This window comes from Lytechinus pictus, chromosome 4 (genome assembly GCF_037042905.1).
Source record: "Lytechinus pictus isolate F3 Inbred chromosome 4, Lp3.0, whole genome shotgun sequence".
Taxonomy (NCBI): Eukaryota; Metazoa; Echinodermata; class Echinoidea; order Temnopleuroida; family Toxopneustidae; genus Lytechinus; species Lytechinus pictus.
In genome coordinates, this window is record NC_087248.1 from 4,070,802 (window position 1) to 4,096,241 (window position 25,440).

The window sequence follows — 25,440 nt, forward strand, 5'->3', positions numbered from 1 at the left end:
ATAAATGGACCTTCCAATACCTGTAGAATTCCATAGCCTGTGCATGGAGTGCCCTCTTCTTCTTCTCTAATTCAGCATTGTCTCTAAGTCTCTGGATACACTTAGGAAGCAGGTTGCTCCTAGCATAGTGAGCATCTGCCCTGGCATACTGAGCCTGCATATCAGTGATAGAGGTAACATTAATTAAACTAAGGTGTCTGGGCTAAAATAGTGCTAATACCCAATTCACAAAGAGAACTAAACGGATATTGCATAAAAAAATACGAGTTTTCACCTCTCCTTACTACAAATAATGACTGTTTTCCCACTGGAATTATAAATATAAATAATGAAAACTTCCACGTGTTTCACAAATACCCTGTGGTCAAAATAAAGCAATGCCGACAATCTGAATTGTCAAGGTAGAAAACAACATCTTGACCAGATTAATAAAACATGTCTTTTCTTCTGCTTTTTTTTCAGTCGAGCATATGGAAGGTTCTCATCAAATGGAAGATAAACCATATTAGACAGTTGAAATGTTACCTTGCGATGTCTTCTCCATACTGTGTAGTGGCACCATTGCTGAAATACTGCAGTCAAAAGGTGTTTCCTGTGAACGAAAGAAAGTTTTATCAATGGTTATCGATTCCTCCACATTTGAATTCATGGTTTATTTCTTTTGAGGTATTTTAAACAAGAGCTAATATGAGGAGTTTTCAATCATATTTCATCTTGACACCGAAAACCCCTAAAAATTACTGGAGTCAATACCCAAGTAACAGATATATATTACTTTTGGTGAACTGGAGATCCTTTTTTCACTATTCCTTCATCAGAATATTTTACAAATAATCTGCTATTCAATCTCTTTCCTATGATAGTTTTAATCAGGACTGTACACATTCACATGGAAATGGTCAATACCCTGAAATTTTATTATCTCATGAGCACAAAGCAAGCATTTCTGTGAAGGAATGTTTGAAGATATATGTTTGCTACCTGTGCATTTGTCTTGCTTTCCTTGTAGCTGCAAAGAGTCTAAGCTCTTCTCTGTGTTCACACTGCAGGATCCATTGATTCCAACAACGTTTCACCAACTGCAAGAAATTAAATAGCAATTTACAGGTACTATTTTGAAACTGAAATAGAACCGATAGTAACGATTCAATACTTACAAAATTATAGTTGTTGAGACTGAAGAAAAAAATAAATCAATAATGATATATATGAATTTGTTGAAACTGAACAAGAAAAGTTGGCAACAACTCAATTCATAATAATTTACATGTAAATGTAGGTGTTAAAACTGAAAAAAGAGTCACTGTGACAATTCAATAAATACTAAGTTACATGCACACACAATAGTTGAAAATGAAAAAATGGGTTTCTAAAATCCAAATTCCTTATCAACCAAGAAATATAAAGCCTAGGGATTTGATAATTTTGTTTCCAACATTACAACAGAATGGCTGATATCCAAACATCCTTACAATATTCAAATGACTAATATTAACAAATGAATTTTACCAGACAGGCTTTACAGTGCGTCCCACAAAAAAGGAAACCCGTTTTGAGAGATAGATTTCACAATTATTAAATATGTTTTTACTCTAAATTTGATTCTCGTGGCAAGAGTGAAATCTCATCTCTGATTTGAAACCAACAGCTTAGCAAATCGTTCACGCATGGCAGATTACAAACAATAAATATTGACACATATCAGAAACAATTTGCGCAGAAACTCATGTGTGAATCTGAATCCATTCTCATTTCAGTGATCGGTGAGAGAATCTTACCATAGAATACAAAAGAGATGCTAATGAGCTAATAGACAAATAAGCACCGCCGTCATTTCACAAACCAACCTTGTCAAATTTTTCTGCGCAATCTGGCTTGACATTAAAATTTTAAACTCGTCTTGCTCATTAATGCACGAATTAATTAGGTATCATATTAAAGAAGAAAAATTGAATTATATGGTTATGTAAATGAAATATCCTAATTCATTTGCTTTTGACGAAAAAGGGCATGGAAATCCCAGTTTCCTTTTTTTTCTGGGACGCACTGTATAATAACACAGAAATGCAAATAATTTTTTTTATAGACTTGTGAATATTTTATTACCTGTATAACATCCATAATTCAAAATCTTAAAAGCAAGGCTAATGGAGACACTTACCATCTCTTGGTGCAATTCTATTGCTTGTTCTGTTCTTCTTTCTTTCACTCTCCTCTGAACAACAGCAAGTCTCAGCATTAACAGACCCAGTTTCTATTATGGAAAATTAGAGAGGTCACGAACACAGAAACTTGAAATATTTCACAGAATAGCTGACATGTATCAAATGTAAAAGACGAGTGAAAAATGAAATGCTTCAACAAAGTAAGATTACAAGCTGATCAATTCAGAACTTCTTCATCCCATATTCCATCAGGACGGACCACCTGAATGATGCTACCCTTTTAATAAATCAACACAATAGGAAACTTCCTAGAGACCCCACACCGGCCATCGAACGTAGGGTTAATGATAAGCTCCTCTCTCTCCAGAGGAAGGATGTCTTGTCTAGACCCATTTACCGACAACTCCGGAGCTCGTCTGGTCCATGTCCCATAATCTTTGGGCAACCGAAGATTCATAAACCAGACACTCCACTCAGACCTATTGTGTCTACTAGAGGATCTCCCACGTACGCACTGGCTCAGCATTTGACTTACATCTTACAGCCTCTTGTTGGTCAGGGCGTGCATCACGTGAGAAACTCTAAACATTTCGTTGAGCAGATCTGTCAGATGAACGTCTCTAACAATGACCTCCTCATCAGCTTTGATGTTGAGTCATTGTTCACAAGTGTACCAGTTAAGGATGCTTGCACCATCATCCTTGAGAGATTGAAATTTGACAGAACTCTCCCTGACAGAACACAGTTGTCTCCTCTAGAGATCCATGACCTGCTTGAGATGTGCCTCAATTTCCACCTCTTTCAGATGGAGAGACATTCTACAGGCAAACGGAAGGGGCTGCCATGGGGTCTCCCCTGTCCCCAGTGGTAGCCAACATGTTCATGGAACATTTCGAGGAGACGGCTCTCCAGTCAGCAACCCACAAACCCAAAGTGTGGCTTAGATATGTGGACGACACTTTTGTGGTTTGGCAACACGGAGCTGAGGAAACTAGCAATTTCTTACAGCACCTCAACTCTCAACACGAGTGTATCAAGTTCACCATGGAAATGGAGAATGAGGGGTCTATCCCCTTTCTTGATACAAAGATTACGAGGACGGCACAGGGATCCCTATCCCATCAGGTTTATCGGAAACCTACTCACACTGATCGGTACTTGAACTATCGTTCATTCCACCACCCATCAGTGCTGAGATCCATCAACAAGACGTTAGTCAAACGAGCGCATGAGGTTAGTGACCAGATCCACCTGAGAGGTGAGCTTGAGCATATCAAACGTGTTTTGAAATGTAACAACTACCCCTCACATAAGATCTGCACTGAGCTTCCCCCCTCGCGGAACCCTCGTGTAGGACAACCCAAGGCGAGAGTCGTTCTTCCATATTTGGGAGCAGCCTCTCACAAAATTCAGAGGATTTTGAGAGAAGCCGACATTGAGGTTCGTCATAGTTCCTCAAATAAGCTTCAATCTGCCCTCACTACACATAAGGACAAGCGCAACTCCAAGGACCTCCCTGGAGTTTACCGAATTCCTTGTGAATGCGGTAAAGTTTACATCGGAGAGACGGGTCGTTCCTTCAACACTCGGATTAAGGAACACAAGGCCCATGGTAGGAGAGACGAGAGGGAAAAATCTGCAATCATCGATCATGCCCATACGCATGATCACCGGATTCTTTGGGATGAGAGTAGACTGGTCACCCGTGTCCCCTACTGGTATCAACGGAGAGTCAGAGAAGCGTTGGAGATTGAGGAACATAACACTGTTCCTCAAGACAGCGGCCTCCAACTCAGCAATATCTGGCTTACCGTTCTAGACAAAGAGGCTAATTTGCCTAATTAGCCTACCCGGACGTTCCACACACGTGTGAGCACTGCAGTGTATGGGCGGAAGTGGTGACTTTTGTCATTCATGCTAATCCTAGCGGGAATGATAACTGACAGCAATTTCCGGTCGTCGCTGGTTTTGCGCGCCCAATTTGCGTGTTGTCACCCACGTCCGCATATGTGGATGTCATGTGACCTATCTAGCCAATCAGAGACATGTACCCTGCGAGATACCGTGCATACGGCACTTCGACAGAGTATATAAGGCCTGCTTTTACAAACTTTGCTCATTCTCCTGAGGACGACAAGAACACACTTGTCGAAACGTCGAGATTGGGTGGTCCTTTTCAGGACCAACATATGCCCAAGAAAGATACATGGTGTACCGTGAAACCTACTACACTAATCAACATCAAACAAGTGAAAAAAAAAAATGGCTTGTCAATCCGGTTTGCAGTATTTGTTATTAGCATTATCTTCATAGAAACTCATGTTTGTCTAAAATTTTTACTATTTTCAATTGCTTTATCATGTTTTGTACATGTCAATGAAGAAGATGGAATGCAATGTAGAACAATAAGAAAAGAGAATTTGGAATTTAAAAAATGCATAAATGCATGCTTAACATGTCACATTTATTTCTGAATGAGAAAGAAATGGCAGCAAATTCAACATTCCTATGAATTCTATCATCGTCTTTGATCTCTTAGAAAATATTCTTCAATGACAGATAAACTTAGGACTTACCTTCAGTTGTGTGTTATGATGTATCCTTGCTATATCTTCTTGTCTCCTCTCAATATGCACTTGATGAATATCTTTTTACATTTATGATATGAATCAAGGAATACATTCATCAGTCTCTTTTGCTTTCAGCAAAGACAGACAGAGCCATAGGAGACAAAATTAAAATAGGATCATGTAATGATGAGTGTTTGAATAAACAGAAGTTTTTGGAAGAGTTCAAATCAGTTTCAAGCAATGCTCACGAAGGAGTGCTTATGAAATATCTCAAATAAGTTAATCATCATCAATTCCACAACACTCATTCTTATAGTGAAAAATCATTGCAATGCAAGCAAAGACAAATAAAAAAGGAAAGCCCCCCCCCCCAAAAAAAAAAATAATAATAAAACAGGTTGAAAATTTAAATTTATGCTTGCTTATAAAGCATTTAACACATAATTGATGAAAAAGTCTTACATGCGCTATGTTGCTTTACCTGTGTGATTTTAATAAATCTCAAACAGTAAATCTCAAAATACATCTAAACCTACAAACAATAACATAATAAAAGCAAAATAATAAAGGATACAGAATCTCCAATGAGTGAGGAGTCTCCTCATCCTGGCTCTGTTTCCAAGACGATCAACCTGTTCTTGGCGCTGTGCTAAGGATCGACGGGTAAACCATCTCTGATTCCAATGCTGCCACGATTGGGTTAATAGTCTGTGGGAATACACCTGGTAAGCTTGTGCTAAATGTGGTATGAAAAGGAGAGTTACAGATAAGAGTGATGTTTAGAGTATATGAGAGTACATGCCTCCACCTATCAACACATGTGTATCTATAATTCCTGATGTAGAATTTTCATAATGACTATGGTAACTTCTCTGTTTAATGCTCCGATCGTTGATAGCACTCTCTTCATCTCTAAAGACATTTCTTTTTTCCAGTCTAGAGTTTTAGGATTACAATTTCATTCTATACTTGATGTGTTCTTTTGTGGTTGTAAGCACTTTGGGCCAATTTGGGAAAAGCGCAGTACATGAATAATGAATAATAATAAATAATGAATAATGATTAAAGTAATAATAATAATCTCTTTCATCTGCTTCAAAGCTGTCTTAGGATGATGATACCCATCTTGAAAAGCAAAGTATTCACAAGTTACTCTCATTCACAGCACCTGTGATGCAAAATAAAGTGAAACTTTGAAATCACACAACTTTCATATTTTGCGTCAAATTTCTTTGAATTTTCTACATTATGCTCGTTAGATTTTCTCGATTCATCTTGGCCTTCAAAAAATTAAAACAAGAATCATTTAGCTGTATTTTATCATCTTAAATATATTCCCATCCTCCGTGCAGGTGTAGGCAATTGTGATTCTTCTTCACAAAGTTTTAAAGATACCATACAAAAAATAATGTATCTGATCATAAAGATCATACTTGCCTTTTTTATTCAAAACTCTCAAGAGCACTCTACAATAATGGAGAGTAATTACCACGGCTAAGTAGGTGTTACGCACTCAAAGTATCAAGGTATAATTTCTGCCATTTCCTTCATTTGGTTGAATGCAATACAATATGGAAATATTTCTTGCTGAAACAAGGCAAAAGCAATTTTGTGTCTCGCCCACTTATGAAAATGACAAGAAATATCGTGATTTGCGAGGGCACGCAAGAGAATTATATCGAAACTTCATTGTGAAATGACTGGAATGGAATAACACTTGTCATAAGAGCCTTGCACCGTTGCATGTAAACTTTAAACTACCTTCCAAGTTTGGTTGAAAAGTGACTTTCGGTTGCGGAGTTAGGTGTCATAAGAGAGTCTTGCATGTAAACTTTAACGTTGACCTGAAAATGACCTTTGACCTTACCATGTGACCTCTGACTGCAGCATAACATGCAGGTCCCCCAAGTCCATCTACCATCCTAGTTTGGTTGAAAAGCGACTTACGGTTGCGGAGTTAGGTGTCATAAGAGAGTCTTGCATGTAAACTTTAACGTTGACCTGAAAATGACCTTTGACCTTACCATGTGACCTTCCACTGCAGCATAACATGCAGGTCCCCCAAGTCCATCTACCATCCTAGTTTGGTTGAAAAGCGACTTAGGGTTGCGGAGTTAGGTGTCATAAGAGAGTCTTACATGTAAACTTTAACGTTGACCTGAAAATGACCTTTGACCTTACCATGTGACCTCCCACTGCAGCATAACATGCAGGTCTCCCAAGTCCATCTACCTTCCAAGTTTGGTTGAAAAGTGACTTTCGGTTGCGGAGTTAGGTGTCATAAGAGAGTCTTGCATGTAAACTTTAACGTTGACCTGAAAATGACCTTTGACCTTACCATGTGACCTCAGACTGCAGCATAACATGCAGGTCCCCCAAGTCCATCTACCATCCAAGTTTGGTTGAAAAGCAACTTACGGTTGCGGAGTTAGGTGTCATAAGAGAGTCTTGCATGTAAACTTTAACGTTGACCTGAAAATGACCTTTGACCTTACCATGTGACCTCTGACTGCAGCATAACATGCAGGTCCCCCAAGTCCATCTACCATCCTAGTTTGGTTGAAAAGCGACTTACGGTTGCGGAGTTAGGTGTCATAAGAGAGTCTTGCATGTAAACTTTAACGTTGACCTGAAAATGACCTTTGACCTTACCATGTGACCTTCCACTGCAGCATAACATGCAGGTCCCCCAAGTCCATCTACCATCCTAGTTTGGTTGAAAAGCGACTTAGGGTTGCGGAGTTAGGTGTCATAAGAGAGTCTTACATGTAAACTTTAACGTTGACCTGAAAATGACCTTTGACCTTACCATGTGACCTCTGACTGCAGCATAACATGCAGGTCCCCCAAGTCCATCTACCATCCAAGTTTGGTTGAAAAGTGACTTACGGTTGCGGAGTTAGGTGTCATAAGAGAGTCTTGCATGTAAACTTTAACGTTGACTTGAAAATTACCTTTGACCTTACCATGTGACCTCTGACTGCAGCATAACATGCAGGTCCCCAAGTCCATCTACCATACAAGTTTGGTTGAAAATCGACTTACGGTTGTGGAGTTATGTGTCATTAGGTTTGTGACGGACGGACGACATTTGGATCCCTAAGTCTCGCCTTCACCTCCGGTGGGCGAGACAAAAAAATTAACATCTAAAGTAGGATTTGAACCCGTGACCCTCTGATTGAGAAACAGGAGTAAGAACCACAACACCATGATGCCCTTGATGTGAAGATTAGCACCTCAACCATCTTGAAACCTGGTAGTCTCTACAATCAGTCTATATGACTCAGATCAATAAGGATTCAAAATGGTGATCTTAAATTGGTTCTCCTTTCTACTATGAGCCTAACCCATTTGCTACCAATTCATGGGTATTCCTTGAACAAACCCTATGGGAACTTGAATTAGTGTTCTTTGGATTAAGGATACTCACCATTGATCCTCCTTTTCTCTTTCCTATGATGAGTGTATGGTATCAGGCCTTGGTGATAACATCTTGATACCAGTGTCTTTTCGTAGTGATGCTGAGCTTGCCTCTCTTTCTCCTTCATCTCCTGTTTCTCTAACCATCTTCTTCTCCAGGCATTCCATGCCTGAGGAAAATTTTAGTAATAGATTAATACAATATAATTAACATATCAAGCATATTGGCCATGACTCCTTCTGTGTACTAAGTGTTCAAAGAAGGAACAAGTAACGATATTGTATGTATTAACTAGAAGCTGATATTGTAATACAAGCATAACAGAGGGAAATAATGTTCAAAATGAATAAACAGATTTATTTGAATTACAGATATATCATCACAGGAATTGTATGTTTCAGAATTTGCAAATGGCACAAACGGGTCATAAAAAAAAAAGATTCATATAAAAATTTCCAAAATTAAAAAACTGAAGGATACTAGAAATTCAGTTCACTATTTCCTATTAAAGGGGAATCCAACCCAAATAAAAACTTGTTTTTATAAGAAAAAGAAAAATCAGACAAGTTGATAGGTGAAAGTTTGAACAATATTGGACAAACAACAAGAAAGTTATGATTTTTTAAAAGTTGTAAATATTGGTAATCACTATACCCATGGAGACTTCAAATGGCCGCATATGGGATGTCATAGTGATGTAAGGCAAGGACTACTCTTCCATGTACTCCAATACATATTGTGGCTAAAATGTCATTTTCCCAAAAAGTTTTATTTCAAATTATATTTTTCTTTCATCATGAGGACATAAAACAATATACCTGGATTATATTTAGATTACTGCCCCAGGGGAATGGGTACTTAGGAGAAAACCACAAATCCCTGATAATAAAGTACATGGCCTATGGAAAAGTTGTCCTTGCCCCTTGTCATAATTTACTTACCCAGTTGCCAATTTGAAATCTACATACTATTAGTGATCTCAATTTAAAAGCAGCTATAACTTTCTTATCCCTTGTACGATTTCTTTCAAACTTTCGCCATTCTGTTTAATTTATTTTTCTACTTCCCAACACAACATTTTATGGCAAAGGCTGGATTCCCCTTTAAAGAGAATTATCAACAAACACCTATGATACTTTTCTTTAGTGTTTAAACAATTGCCCTATGCTATTTCCCCCTTTCTCTTTTCCCTGCCCACCCCCTCTCACTCTCCCTCTCTCCACCTTTCTCTTTCAACTCACCCTCTGGATGAGACTCTCAGCCCAGTACTGCAAGGCATACACGTCAGCATCATTCTCCTCCCTGCGCTGCTGCAAGGCAGCCCTCCATTCATTCCAACAGAATTGCAGTGCATGTCTCTGATGAACCTTCTCAGCTTTCTGCTTCAGTACTCTCTTTGCTCTCCTCAATGTGACATAGTGCTTCCATGCTAACATGGCCTTGAGTAGCAATGTACTTGAGGCTGTCAAGTTGGAAGTAATAAAAAAGACAATAACATGCATGCACAAGAAAATTTCACATATGATTTACACCCAATTCAAAATTTCACAATTCATATACATGTACATGTATTTAGAATTTATAATATACCATATTCTAAGGAGAAAGTAAACATGGCGGTAAAAGGAAAAAACAATCATTGAAGAAATAGAATGAGGAAAAATAATGACAAAGACAAAAAAAGAAAGAATTTAAAAGAATTAGAATAAAGGAAAGCCAGAAAGAGAGAAGCAAAGAAAGAAGAGAAAGGATATCATTTTTTTAAGTGGGGGCGGGGGCAAAGAAAAATTGTTCTAATATTACCATGGATGCTTGAGATTTCTTTCTTGGCATTCTTCACTTTTTCTCTCACAACAAATGCTCTCCAACACATCCATACATGTTGGTAAATCTTGTATCTGTGATAGGAAGGAAATAGGTGATAAATACTTTTCTTATCTAGTATGTGTTCAAACATAGAGGAGGCAGTGAAAAGCAAAGGAATCATAAAGGTTATAAGCACAAATCACAAGTCATCTACATATATCTGCCCATGAGCTCATAACACAAAAAGTCATATTTTGGCTTCTAATTCAGGAAGGGGATTGTGTACTTGCTTCTAGGAAAGCTGTATTCCATCCAATACTGTTTGCATCTTTTCAAATTTATCTGTGGACCTGTGCATGCTTTCTTACAAGAACAAATGTATATTGGCAATTGAAATTGCATTTAAAAATTTAGCATCCTCTGCAGAAATGACTACACCAATGATGTGTCCAATTGTGACTTGGCCTACCTAATACCACATAAGCAATTTCACTATGAAATACAGCATTCTCTTACAAGCATACATAAAACCACTCATTCTGCAGCTCTTCACAAATACAGGTATAAGTTTTTAACAGATTAAGTATCAAAAGCTGCCTATTTCCAGTTTCACACCTCATAAAACCTTACTGTCAAACAGAAACAGGTTGCTATACGGGTATTTTTATGTTTACAGTTGTTAATTATTCAGTTTTTCATGGCAGTGCTGTGGTGTAGAAATGAGTTGATATACATGTACCCCCACAGGATGGAAGAAAGTCAGAAATTTACATTGTCTCTTCGTAAAGCATCAGTCATTACCAAGATTTGGGTTCAAATCCCAGTCTGGGCATAGTGATTTTCTCACATTCTTCTTCAATGATTATTTTCAATCCTACAAATTATATTAAATTATATTTTAGAATCCCCTGGAGCCATCTGATTCTTCCTGAAAACCCCCTCAACAATGAAAAGTTTTCTGTTACCTATGATGATACTCAGCTCTTATCATTAGGGTCCATTCTCTGCGCTGTGTCCACCAGAATTCTCTCCACTCGTCAAACATCTTCCGCAGAAGCCGTGAGTTGTAATGCTCCCTGGAGTTCAAGAAATGGAAATCTCAATTTAATTTTCTGTCTGCTTGAAAATAGGACAAACAGAGCTACATGTTCATTTTGTATTTGGCAGGGACAAACTAATCCTTTCTCGAATAAAAATTTCAGGATGTCGAGGAATGTCCAATATCACGGACTAGCAATCTCCAAGAGTAATATCACATTCAAATATATTTGTTGTTGGGGGCAGGTAAAGAGAAACCTCAAATTCCCAGAGCCAATTCCAACCAAGCATCACAATATGGGTTCAAACCCCTCGATGGTTTCAAACCCTAGGTTTGAAGTGCCATAGAATAAACACAAATAAGTGCATATTGCAAATATGCACACCTGAAAATAGGATCAGGTTAGAGTAGTGCTAGGAACCTCTTTGGTAGATTTGTGCCACAAAGAATACGTATGTTTTTCATTTTGGAATGCATTAATACACCCATAATTGAAGTAATAAACAGACTGTTATTATCATGATTACAATCATTTTAAACTGAGGGCTCTAGATACCTGATAATTGATGGTCTGACACCAGTGCAAGCATTCCTCCTCCACACCTTGAAATACTTCCTTGCAAGAAACCTGGAAAAGAGCACAGAGTACATCAACACCCCTGGCATATTCAAGACTGTTAGTATTTAACGTCCATTTGGTCTCCTAGCAGATGGTTGCATTTTCGGACTGTCTAACAACATTAGAGCTATGTTAAAATAAATTTTCTCACTGAAGCATATATTTTCAGATTATTCAGGATCTCTTGGACATTCCAATGATTAAGATGATAGCAGAAAAGATTCAAGACATTTTACCTGATTCTGAGTTCATTCAACCTTCCTCTTTGTCCCCACGTATACTCAAAGTTTACAGTTTGGTTCCCATGATGCTTATTGTCACCATCACCTCTCCTTCTGACATTTTGTGCAACCCTGCTTCTACCATCCTGCTCCTTTACATTGGAGACCTTGTGACTTCTTGACCTTTGGTTTGGGTCATGACGAACTGGAACAGGGATTCGGGATTGGAGTCTTGGTTCTAAATGTGCTTCACCAAAAGTCACATGTTTGGTTTGATATCGGGAGGGGACCTGCGTTACTGGCTCCCTTTCAGCAGCTTCTTTGAGATCGTCATCACCATCATCATGATGAGTATCTGAGGAACCTTTCCGATGGAGACGAATCCTCTCTGCTCGAAGCTGCATCGATGAGTGGAGCTCATAGAGGATGGCCTGTTTGGCAGCAGCATTGGTCTGACGGTGCAGGTCACTCAGAGAAAATTTGTCAGCTTTGTGATGGGCTTCGGCTAATGAGAGGTTCGGAAGGGTTACCTTGGAATTGCGCTTCTGGGTCATTTTCATTGGTTTCCTCAACATACACATAACATGGGCTGTATGAAAGAACAAAAAATATGGAATCTAATTCCTGGACATGCAACCAATACAGTTAATTTCTGTTTAGAAAATGGTCTTTTCACAGCATAAGACATTAAATTTACATCAAATACATGTAAGGGTAAATTTCTTGTAGTGGACTGTATTTCTGAACACTTTCATGAATTCCTATCAAACACAACATTCACATGTACTTAAAATTCATCAAAGTTTAAACTTCTACCATTATTTAAACAGAAATAATTAAGCCTGAGTCATATCGATTATTTTGAAAACCGGTGTTCGACAGCTTTAATTCGATCGAACATCGATGCATCGAATTTTGAAGGCGGGGAAATCGAGTCATTCTTTTTTTGCTCCGGCCGTCGCGTCGATGCGCTATGCACGCACTGCATGCACTGGCCGGGTGAGCGTTGCACAAGCAGATGACAGAGCAAATTTCATTTGTATTTTTCATCATCACAAAACACAAAAAAGGCCGGGGACCAATGCAGAAATCTTCCCAAAATATCTCCAACAATGATATTTGCAGATGACAACACATAAGTTTAAACAATATTAAAGACATGAATCACGCAGAGTCGATCCGAATGATTTTCGGTCAACTAGCACTCGCAGTCCAGACTCGCACACACCAGCCCCGTACACTCACTCTCCCGAAACGACAGGCGTGCTTGCCAGCACCAGCAAACAAGTGCGACCAGCGCGGAGAGCGCTGTAACTTGCCTGAGATTGTGTAGTTGGCGGGGTAGTTGGATCCAAAATGAGCTCCAAATAAATTGATGGGAATAAATACGTAATTTTCTCTGGATGGTCATTTGAATTGGTATTCAATGCTGATATAACGATTGTGAGGAAATATTGTGGAATATGAGTTATGACGATGTTCGAGAATTAATCCTGATAATCCATTCCTTATTTTTAGAGTCAGACACAAGAGCATGCGATCGAAATAAATACGAATGTCTCGGATCGAGCTCTACATTCATATAAATTATTATTGGATGTTAAACAATTACAATTTAATAAGATTTTATCATGTTTATGGCCATACTAAAAATAATGACGATGTCAGCTAAGTAATATGTTCATATGGAAGAATTAATAGTATTATACTGGCATTATCTTTATTTTTATTCCATCTCTGGACGACGTCTCCGAGCTCCGAGAAAAGAAGCACAATGCGCATGCGCGTTCGATGACGTATGACATATTTTCCATTCATGAAATCAGAGCCCAAAGTTGGGCACAAACTAGCTTCAAATTGATGGGAAAAAATATCAAACGCAATTTTCTCTGTTTTGTCATGTAAAATGTTATTATATGGAGATATTACGATCTTGAAGAGAGTTTCTGCATGTTGACAATGTTCGAGAATCAATCCTGACGTGATAATTATTTCTTTAGACAAGTGCACTCACTCAAGTCGATCGTCATGTGATGTCCGTCATTGAAAATTGATACGAAATACAAACGTTTCACATCAAGCTCTAAATTCATATTAATGATTATCATATGCGAATTATTGTTAATTATTACGATTAAATCGTGTTCTATGGTCATGATATTAATATTGTTCATGAAAGCAAGATTTATTTTACGTTGATCGCGCCAATTTTCCGGCCATTTTCTGGTTTGATTAAAGCACAGTACCTACTGCGCATGCACGATCGATGGCGACTTCCATTCATGAATTCATCATGCATAAATTATCTCGGCACGAGCAGACGAGTAAGACTCGAACTATGATTTAAATAAACTTCAAATTAATGGTGAAGAGGCATCATAATTACACAATCGGTTTCATTTTGGGGGCAATATAAATCAAGTAAGTAGTAGTCAAGTTGGACATTAATGTTATTTTGATTTTTGATGATTGATTGTGTGAACCAAACGAATCGGCCGGCCGACGTATTTTTTTAATTTTTTTTCGATGCACCGACTTTGCAAAATCTGCACCGGCGCTCGATGACATCGATCGAACACCGATTTAAAAATCGAATCGACTCAGGCTTAGAAATAATCAATATCCTTGCCGTGATCTATTTTTTATTTTTACAATATCAGCTCCTGACATGTATGAACGCACCTCTCTTCACATGTAAAATGTTATGGTCACTTGAAAATGGTACATGTATCCCAATAACCAAACGTGTGTTTTCTGTCGGTAATGTTGGAAAATTAACAAAATCACTTTTCAGGAATCATATACACTGTATATGGTATACATGTAGATCTAGACTCTATTTTGAGAAAGTAAAGACTTGGAAAATGTGTTTTTTTGCCCGTTAATATAATCTCTATTCTCAAATTCCCTTTGGAAAGATGTTGCGAAGTTCAATGTATGAAAATGATTATCAGATGTGATTATGCGACAAACATCTGATATATTTTTTTGTCTAGCCCTGAGCTAGACTGTTTCACAGGAGTTTTAAACATTTTTCCTGCTACACAGACGGAAGTCTCCATAGGACTCCTAGTACCAGTGCTTTGCAGGATACTTATACAGTGTCCATGGAGAAAGGGGGGAGCTACCGCACCCTCCTCGATTACTGCTTAATTCCCCCTTTTGGAGGGAGAAACAGAACGCAATAATGTAAAGTTGTTAATGAAGAATGTAATAAACTTACCAGCTGAAAAACTGAAAGTGGTATTAAACACAAATGTGATTGGCTGATGCTTTTGTATGCTTTAAGCTGCAAAAGAAACATGACGACAATCGATCGCTGGAACCCGACACCAGCTCTTGGAATAAAAATTTTGGATATCAAATCACGAAGCTGGTGAGCTGATTATATTCTTCATAAAAACCTTTACATTATTACGCTCTGTTTTTCCCACCAAAAGGGGGAATTAAGCAGTACTATAGAATCTAACCAAGGAGGGTGCAGAAGCTCACCCTTTTCTCCATAGGCGCTGTAGTTAAGCATCGTGTGAAGCACCGGAACTATGAAACCCAGTTTGCGACATAAGCGCTTGTCTGATCATCCGGGGCCAGTAAAAGTCGGGCAAGTGTTTTGAAGTAAAGACAAAAACTACTTGGCTGAATCGGGCAAGCAAAATTCTCACAGCGAAATGAAATTTTTAAAAAGTGTTCCAATATTTCACAAGCAAAAATACAGAAGAGAGAGAGACAAAAAAACAAAGTTAACAACTTTCTTTGCCCCAAATTGCAAGCCAGTTTGCATCATTTTGTTTGATCTACACAAACATACACATACAAAGTCAGCATACATGCATGTAGCTGATGGCCAGGCCTGCCATGCCGGAGCTGATCGATTGGTTTTCTGCAGATCGGCACCTCCCCGATCAAACTCTGAATCAGAGTGAACAATCTTGCATGAAAAATAATTTTTCCACCAAAATAATCACAAAATCGTGAAGTTGTTTATGGATTCTAAAATTACTAATCTGCTGATTTGGTGACATGATCAGAGGATCAAGTTGTGGAATTTCATAACTAGTTGTTTCAGCCTTTGTTTTGAGTCCTCTTGTGATCGGTCCAGACTTGTAGTGGCAAGAATTGTGTGTGTGTGTGCCACAATGATTATCTTATTTTCAAGTCTTACAATGTTTCACTTTGAAATTTCTAAAATATTTGTCTGATGATTTTTGAAATTTCAGAATATTTCATCGAAAATTAAAAGTTAAAATATACACAACAGTAAGTCCCCCCTTAAACAAACATCCAAAATTTCCGAACCACTGGGAGTTTCTAATATATTTTTACATGAGCGTGTAGGTAATTTTATAAGCTACCCTCTGAGTGAATGTTACAGATGTATTTTATGTCATCCTTCAGTGGGCACCGCTGGAAGGCAAAATTGTCACTTTTTAAAAGTCACAAGCCAAATATGACTTTGATTCCAATTTATTGGAACAAATTCCACATTCTCATCATGAAAAATAGTCAGAAGGCTTTTAAAAGCTACTTTCTAAAAGACAATACAACCTTTTGCTGAATTTCACGGTTGAATAAACACAAGACAAAATTTGCTATAATTCGATTTTTTTACCCATTTCTATCAATTAAAAAAATTGAATATGAGAATTAATTTCAATATTCATCATTTCATGGTTCAATGGACATTTACTGAAAACAAAAAATATGATTTTCAAATATCATAGGCAAGTATTGATTCATTTTGGGAACTGAAATTATCTTATCAACTTTTTTTATGTTCATTGCCAATTAACATGCTTCAATGATTCAAAGGTATTTAATTAAACATTCATGCTTGAATGAACATGTGGAATGTGAATAGCTCTTTTAGACGTTATTCGAAAAATATGTGATTGCTAACTATGGATATCTGTCACAAACCTTCTTCCATAGTTCATTTGATTTGATTTTTGTGAAAATCCCTATCTCTAATGCTTCAGTGAACACACAATATTAAAAAATCATGCAAATGAGAAGAAAGTTCAAGGCCTTGGCCCCACTCTGTGCCGTATCAAATGATTATTTTGGTGTGCACGTCTTTTGGATAGTGTCACTCTGAAGGGAAAATGGCATTTTCATTGTCACAGACTCATTTCAGAGGGGTTATAATGGGGGAAAATTCAGTTTCAAATTTGACTTACCGGTAATTGCTGTTTTTTTTATCACCACACACTTTCCAAACTTTGTACTTTCATGGTTGAGCGAGCACACCTGAAAACTTAGGAATGAATACTCTTTATATTGCATAATGCATTCTTTTCCTAACAATTTCTCAGGGTCAGTTGAATTTATGGACAAATCAGTGGTGGATCAAGAATTTGAAAATGGGGAGGGGGGCCGAGAAATTGGGGGAGGGGAGCCACTAACATTTTCCAATCTTAAACATGTTTTTTTTTTTACTTATAGAGGATACTACCATAAACCCCTATGATGATACGTCACAAAAAAATTGTGCTCACTCAACCATGAACATACATTATCAATATTTTGTGTGGAGTGGCTAAATGATGGATAGCAAAACAGCAGCACCATAAAATTCACAAAAAACAACCTTCGCCCAATTTTGTATAATTTACACAATCTGAAAAACGGCTCTTGTGACTTTAAAAAAATTGTCATTTTTAATTCAATCTTTGATTACTCATGCATGACTCAACCGATCATCTCATTTTTTCCCCAGGAATTGCTCAATGAGTGTAGAAAACCACCCACAAATTTTTTTCTTCTCAAAAGTTACCGCATTTTGATTTAGGGGACTTACTTTTTTTTGTTAGAATCTATAGATCTAGATCTAATGTAGACTACATGTAGAATTTTTAGATAATTTGAGCTTTCTTCCTCTTTCTTTCTATTTTCATGCCTTCTTCTATCCTTCCTTCATGCCTATATTTTCGGGTTCCATTTTATTCATTTTCGATCTTTTTAGGTGGTCTGTCTGTGACAGATCACCTCTTAATTTCGTCAGAATTTTCTTTATTATTTATTTTTAGCACCTATGTTTGTCGCCAACTTTTCTCCGAATTGGCTGAATCAATTTGGCTGATTTTTCTGTCATATATAGAGTCTATCATAGAGACGGCATACTAAGCTTTTCAAGGTTATCTGATTACGATGACGTCATCTACGCGCCATTTTGTAAAATTCTCAATTTGATCATATCAACATAACGGATCATCAATAATCAACTATATTTACATCACATAAACTTTAGGTTAAAGGTCATCTGTCAATGTCATCAAAGGTCATGTTAAGGTCATGACGCGCGCGTCAAAGCTAAAAAAATTCTCCAAATGGCCTATAAATTTTTTTAGGCATTTCAAAAATTTGCGCGCGCGCATACGGTAACGCCATAACGCAACGCAGAAACACAGTTTTTTTTTATATCATTGCATTGATGATATAATTCTCAGCAATTTGATACCTTGATCAACCTTCTACGACCATTAATAAAGAAATTAACACCCGTTAAAGTTTGCAGCACGTGTGCGCGCAAGCTCTCACTACAGGCAATATATGGGCAAAAACATGTCTATTGAAAATTCACTGTAGCTCTTTAAATAGTCCGTTGACCCCAATTTTTGTTTTTTAATATCGATAGAGTATGAGTTGTAGATTTCATTTCATGTCACCATTGTCCCTCAATTTGATCATGACGTCATCAAAATTGCGCCTAAACTGAAAATGTCATTCTTTTAAAAAATGACGTCATCAAATTTATGCAAATTTGATCATAACTCCGTAAATATTGATCATTTTTCGCCCAGATTTCAATATGTTGTAGTTTAGAATGTACTCTTTTTCCTTAGTTAATATAAATATTCATTTCGAAAAATGCATCATGGTGTAAAACAGCGATGAAAAGAGGCATGTCATTTTTCCTCATTTTGCGTGTAATCTCTATGGGACATGACTTTTTCTCAAAACTAGATTCTACATTCCTATATTTCGTGAGCTATACATGTATCTCCATTTTTTCATGTCAGTTATCTCTGAGCTTTTAGTATGTTGTAGCTGAGATTCTAAGCTTTCGGAAATGTGCCCTCCATTTTTTGATCAGATGCCGGGATCATGCCCGTTTTTAGCTTGCAAAATTGGATTTGCAATTCTCAAATTTGCTTACGTGTAATCTCTATGGGGAATATCGTGGCTCAATGGATAACGCACTTGACTTGAGTTCTCGGGGGCGCAGGTTCGAGTCCTGGGGGTGAACAAGATTTTTTTTTTTTTCATTTTTTTTTCTTTTTACCACCTCGTACATGATCCTTTATGATAATTAAAAGGTATGAAAGTTAACATTTAGCAAGATAAAACAGATTATAATTACTTTTTTCATATCACATGTATTTTCATATATCAAAGAGACCCTTTTCAGTGCTTTATCATCTCCAGTCTTTCACAAGTATTCCATCCATAATGAACATTCCGTTGTCATCATGAAGATCATATTGATCTGCTTGAACATGGTAATAGTGATCATGATGGCGAGAATAAGGACAGACCACCTAATTCGTCCACATGACGAATTAAAATTCTAGTTCTTTCTGTGTCCATTTATTTTCTTAATTCTTTCCTTCTCTGTCTTTCATTACTTTTTATTTCTTTCCTTTTCTTTCGTACATTCTTTCCCTTAATTTTTCTTTGCTTCCTTCTTTCTCTCCTTTTTTTCTTTTCATTCTTTCTTTTCTTCCTTCATTCTTTATTTTCTTCTTTTCTGTTAGTTCTTCTCCCTTATTTCTTTCTTTCTGTATTTCCTTCCCTCTTTTCTTAATGTTTTTTTCTTTCAAAGAATGAAGGAACCTTTTTTTTTCATTCTTTCATTATCGCAAATTCTTTCATTACTGCATAGCCAAAGATCTAGATCGATAGTACCGGTAGATCTAGATCTAATCATTTTTTTTCCCTTTCTTCTCCCTTCATCCCCCCAGCCATGACGAAGACTCAGCGGAGCATATCCCTGACCGAGCCATGCCCACTCACACGTAATGCGAGGTTAGTATCATAGTAGGCATCTCTCACATTCCAGTACAAGTTCGCAGCTGAAACAACTAGATTAAGTTATGAAAACTCAATAACTTGTTCCTCCGATTACATCTCCAAATCAGTAGTCTGAGAATCCATAATATAATTATAAAAATTTCCCACCGATTTTATTATTTTGGTGGAAAAACTTTTTATCATGTGAGATTGTTTGCACCATTGAAGTCTGCTCCGATCCTACATGGCTAGCTAGTAGTAGTAGCCTGCCACACACAGGCATGCAGGAGGCCAGTTCGTTTGCAATGTACATACATGTATTTTGGGTTAGCAAGAAAATCACCGCAGATCAAGTTTACATTTATCGATTTTATTGTTGTCTCCGCTTCGTCGTATTTGATGAAAATTCGTCACTTTTAAATGTATTAACTATATTTTGTTCAATATTTTGAAATATGGGACAAATAGGCGTCCCGGGAAGGGTTTATCGGGACGCCGGGACAAGTCAAAGCCTGGCTTCAGCTTCAAAGGAGCAAAATACGGGATGATCCCGGGAAATACGGGACGTCTGGTCTGGTCACCCTGATGATGACATTGACAGTTTCCATATTAAACTTACTAACAGTCAGAGGCCAATGCTTCTTAGCCAATCAAAACCAAGAATTTCACTGAAATTGTCAGCACTGGCAGTTCTAGACCAAAAGCTTCGGTCTCTGTTATGTTGGTTGTTTAGCTGAACTCCGTTGGCTTCACTCACCAAATACAGAGACCAAATTTCTAGCGCGATCTGTACAGGGGACTCAATGGCCATATGTTTATGTAATGTCATTATGTGTATTAAAGGTCAAGTCCACCTCAGAAAAATGTTGATTTGAATCAATAGAGAAAAATCAGACAAGCACAATGCTGAAAATTTCATCAAAATCGGATGTAAAATAAGAAAGTTATGACATTTCAAAGTTTTGCTTATTTTTAACAAAATAGTTTTATGAACGAGCCAGTTACATCCAAATGAGAGAATCGATGATGTCACTCACTCACTATTTCTCTTGTTTTTTATTGTTTGAATTATACAATATTTCAATTTTTACGAATTTGACGATTAGGACCTCCTTGCCTGAACCACAAAATGTTAAAATAATGGAATTCCACGTATTCAGGGAGGAATGAAACTTCATTTCACATGACAATGACGAGAAAATCAAAATATTTCATATTTCATATAAAATACAAAAGAAACAGTGAGTGATGTCATCAGTTCACTCATTTGCATACTGACCGAGATGTGCATATAAGTTAACTGTTTTGTGAAATGAAGCGAAACTTTAAAATGTCATAAATTCGTTATTTTACATCCGATTTTGATGAAATTTTCAGTGCTTGTTGAATTTTTCTCTTTTTATTCAAATCAAGTTTTTGTTGGGGTGGACTTGTCCTTTAAGTTCGGATAAAACAGGGCAGTGAAGTTGCGCGACAGCCGAGGTAAGTCACTGTTTTTGTTCCTTTTAACTTGATTTTCCCCGTTTTTTGGCAATTAATGCCAAGAGGGAATATTAATTTGCATTTCGGTCACGTTAATTTTCAAAAGTTTGATTCATTAAACTTAAACTAAAGACAAAAATTGGAGAGCCCCGACGGGGGGATTTTGCATTGTATTTGTAAGTCCCCTAATGGTGGCTGCACGATAGCGAGCCGTCTGTGTACGAGGAGAAATAAAAAAATGTTAAAAAACTCCTCGAAACAGACGGCTGCCAGCTGTCTACTATGGCACTTCAGTCAGCTGCCGACAACTTTCATGAAACGCCCCCCAGGTCTCGATGACCAGTCCTCCGATCCGGCTCGGCGGCCGCTCCGCACCGGCGCTGCAGCGAGGCAGGCGCTTTTATTTTTATTTTCGGTGGTGACCGTAACGTGCCGTGGTTGTTTTAAATTTGAATTTATATATCACTTAAAAAACAGTAGTAAAGGTGGGTAGCCGTGAAGGAGGTGGGGAGATATACATTTAAATATTTTCACTCTCCTGGTTTTTAGTTTACATTCTTCCTCAAAGTTATAGAAATTTGAAGAAAAAAAAACAGTTTTAACATCAACTTACCGCGGGCTCCGATCCGTTCAAAGTCTAGTCGTATAGACGTCTACGGGCCGCCAATTGTCTCTTTGTATAGTGTCTTTCATTTGATTCTATTTATATTTTGTGGAATTAAACAATTCCATATCCAATTTCACTGGTGTTAATCGGGGGCGGGGGGTATAAACTCACATTTTTAAACGATTTTATCCATTTGTATCGGAAAAATAATACATACTTTAACTAGTTAAAACATGCATGAAATTAAAAATAGAAATTATGTCAATCATGCCGCCGCGAATATATTTTCCGGACATGATAACGCTATATGGTTATGATTTGTTTAATTAAACCATATAGAGCTAAATACAGATAGCTCTATGATTAAACTTGTTGTGTTTGTAGGTAATGTTTTCCTGTTGTTTGCTATTAAAAAAATTTCTATAAACCATGGATTTTTCTAGCATTTTTGCAATCTATGATTAAAGAAATATACAATATAAAATCTTCCAAAGATATACTGACCTGGACCAACACAGCGTAGCCAGGATTTATTTTGGAGAGCCGGGGGCGCGATAAGCGGTGCCTGATGGGGTGGGGGAGGTGCAGGAAATTTTTGGTATCTCATCAAATTCAAATCAAAATAAGACGTCTCTTTCGTCTCTAGTACAAATTCAATTGATCTTCCGTGATTTAAAAAACTTTTATTTTTCAAAAGAAATTATGAGCGCTCCCGAAATTGGAAGAGTTGAGGAATTTGAAATAATTCCTCTTATTGCGCAAAGCGCAGCTAAGCTAAATATAAAAAATAAAAACAGAAGTGGTATAAAATGCCTACCTTGTTCCTTTCAGATTGTAAAAACTTTATAGACGCATTAGATTTCTTTAACTCGCAAACTATTAGAAGACGGGTACGCATGGAGGAACTTCATTCCCCCGAATGAAGTTTGAAATCAATGGCCCCCCCCCCAAAAAAAGACAGAAGATGGATGTGCAGCGATATACCATTGTGAGTATAAAATAAATGGGAAACAGAGAAGAAAAAAAAAAGGTGTGGGAAACAACTAAGGGGAGAGGCAGATTAGATATTTTGTATGAAGAGAGAGAAGAAGTCTCGTTTAGGTTTTTATTCTTTTGACAAAAATGAAAAAAAAAAGCTATACGCTTCTTCCAGTTTCTCCCTTCGCTTTTCCTTTTTCTTCCTTTCCCCTTCTTTTTATTTTCTTTTTAGAAGCGGTTATTTTTTGGGGGGCACCGCTCCCATCGCGCCTGTGGATCAACAAAAAAAAAAAACAAAAAAAAAAGGAGAAACATACAAAATAAACTGTTTGCAAGCACTGTTAAAAGAGAGCATTATGATAAAAAGTTAACATCTTAAAAGGGAACATGAATAAAACATGGAAAACAGAATCAAAAGGAAAACCTTAAGTTTCTCTACCCCCAAAAACTTGAATGTATATTATAAAAATGAATCTCGTTGACAACTTTGGAAACTTGGGTATGAATCAGTCTTGCTGAAGTCATCTTTAACTGTAGCAATGACTTCATGAGCTTTTAGGAAAAACCATTATTCATTCAATGCTTTTTTTTTAAACCAACCAACATACAAATGACATGAATGAAGTATTAAAGATCTGCTCCCCCTTCCTGTCATTGTGGCTCTGATGTTATTTTCCCATCTATTGTGAAATATAAAATGTATCTACTGTGTCATTTTATAACAGCCAAGTCTCTTGCATATAATGATGTTCCCAATGCACTTTAGATAGCAAAAATTGCTCACATTTAAAGGTGACTTTGAAAGATATTGCTAATTACTGATCTTCTCGAAGATGATAGAAAAAAAAAAGATTTTTGAACCAATGTGAAAATTTCTGAATTTTTACAACATATGGATTTCACAACAATTGTTTTTTGTAAAAGGTATTCAACACACGCTAATATTGCATAAGTGTGATCGTATAATGCAATAAATAGAGAAGGTTGATCTCACCATTGGTATATATTTTTATCTTTCAAAAGCAATTGATACCTTTCACATACTTCTTTTAAAAGAATATAACATTATGGAATAACAGGTCGCTCTTGGATGGTTTGATAATTATTTATCAAATTGTATGTCTGAGTATGTTGTGGTCAACGGGATCCAATCTAATTCAGCCATGTATCACACGGCGTTCCGCAGGGGTCCGTCCTCGGCCTGTTGCTTTTTTCATTTGGATGTTAGGACCCAAGTTGTAAATTGTTCCTCAATCCTTAGTACTCTTTGCGGATGATACCAATGTTACTATTTCTATACAAATTTGTCATTGATACCATAGAAAAAGAACTTCATCTGGCTCCATAACAACAAACAATCCATGAACCTTAAAAATATTTTTTTAAACACTACTATATATTGATGGCAAGATTATTTCTTAGGTATAAAGAATGATTCATTAACAAAAATAATTTCTATCCTGTATGAAAACCTCATATTGATGATTTATGCACTCGCTTTAATATAAAAAACTACTAGGGTCCTCAGCAAACTGAATTTTATTTCACCCAGACATGTTTTGAATTCATTATAATACTTTGCTTTTACTACATCTCACTTCTTTCTTTTCTAGGCAGAACCTGAACTTGCTGCTGAAGTATTTAAGAAATTATTTGAAGAAAAAAAATTGGGAATAGAAGCAGATCCCTGATGGCCGTCTGAAGGAGTCATCATTAATATTCCAAAGAAGGGCAACCTTGTTGCGAGATTGTAATATCTGGCGCGGAATCCCTTTACTTTCTATACCTAGCAAGATCTTGGTAAAAGTTATTATACAACGAATCTCATATTAAGTATGTAGATGCACAACTAAGGAATGAACAGGCTTGATTTCGAAGAAGAAGGGGATGCATCGAACACATATTTGCCATAAGAAAGGTCATAGAACAATGCACAGAATGGCATAGGCAGGTTTACATCAACTTTGTAGATTTTGCAAAGCAGGCTTTCGACAGTCTACACCGGGAAAGCCTTTGGGCACAGACTGGCGGATCCAGGGGGGGGGGCACATCCGGCCCGTGCCCCCCTTTTGAGAAGCAAAATAAAAATTTGTAATGTAAAACTGCGGTTGAAACATAAGTGTGCCCCCCGTCATGGGCGGAAATCACAGGGGGGACAGGGGGGACGTGTCCCCCCTACCAAAAAAAGAAGGGGGGACACAATATCAAATGTCCCCCCTACTATTTTGGGTCTTTTATGATGGAAAAAATGCATCATTCACATTCGAAATATTACATGTATTTTGGACTAAATGACCTTACATTTAGTGTGAAAACCTTTTTTTTCGCTTGTCAAATTTTCCAGAGTCAATAAAATAAGATGAGGAGAAGACTTGGAAAATAAAAAGAATCTTTCATGTCACTATACAAAATTTTCGGTCGCGCTTCGCGCTCGCATTGCCTGTTAGGTGATTGTTCAATATGGAGCTTAAATATCAAGTTTGGAAGTCAATATACATTACCCATTTCACCTCGGAAATCGA

General features: G+C 37.2%; 1 protein-coding gene across 1 annotated transcript in view; it reads right to left on the reverse strand.

The window, feature by feature from the left end:
* The window catches only part of LOC135153858 (protein SFI1 homolog), a 25,827-nt gene extending 3,843 nt beyond the window's left edge, over positions 1 to 21,984 (reverse strand). Inside the window, exons 1-13 of the mRNA XM_064098107.1 lie at positions 21,947 to 21,984; positions 11,857 to 12,430; positions 11,558 to 11,629; positions 10,928 to 11,038; positions 9,960 to 10,054; positions 9,398 to 9,618; positions 8,166 to 8,325; positions 5,310 to 5,471; positions 4,742 to 4,812; positions 2,162 to 2,254; positions 982 to 1,079; positions 526 to 592; positions 21 to 154 (exon numbers count right to left, since the gene is read on the reverse strand). Coding sequence (XP_063954177.1) covers positions 21 to 154; positions 526 to 592; positions 982 to 1,079; positions 2,162 to 2,254; positions 4,742 to 4,812; positions 5,310 to 5,471; positions 8,166 to 8,325; positions 9,398 to 9,618; positions 9,960 to 10,054; positions 10,928 to 11,038; positions 11,558 to 11,629; positions 11,857 to 12,422 — 1,850 coding nt within the window. The 5' untranslated portion in view covers positions 12,423 to 12,430; positions 21,947 to 21,984. The remainder of the gene's footprint in view (positions 1 to 20; positions 155 to 525; positions 593 to 981; positions 1,080 to 2,161; positions 2,255 to 4,741; positions 4,813 to 5,309; positions 5,472 to 8,165; positions 8,326 to 9,397; positions 9,619 to 9,959; positions 10,055 to 10,927; positions 11,039 to 11,557; positions 11,630 to 11,856; positions 12,431 to 21,946) is intronic.
* Between the last annotated feature and the right edge of the window lie 3,456 nt (positions 21,985 to 25,440).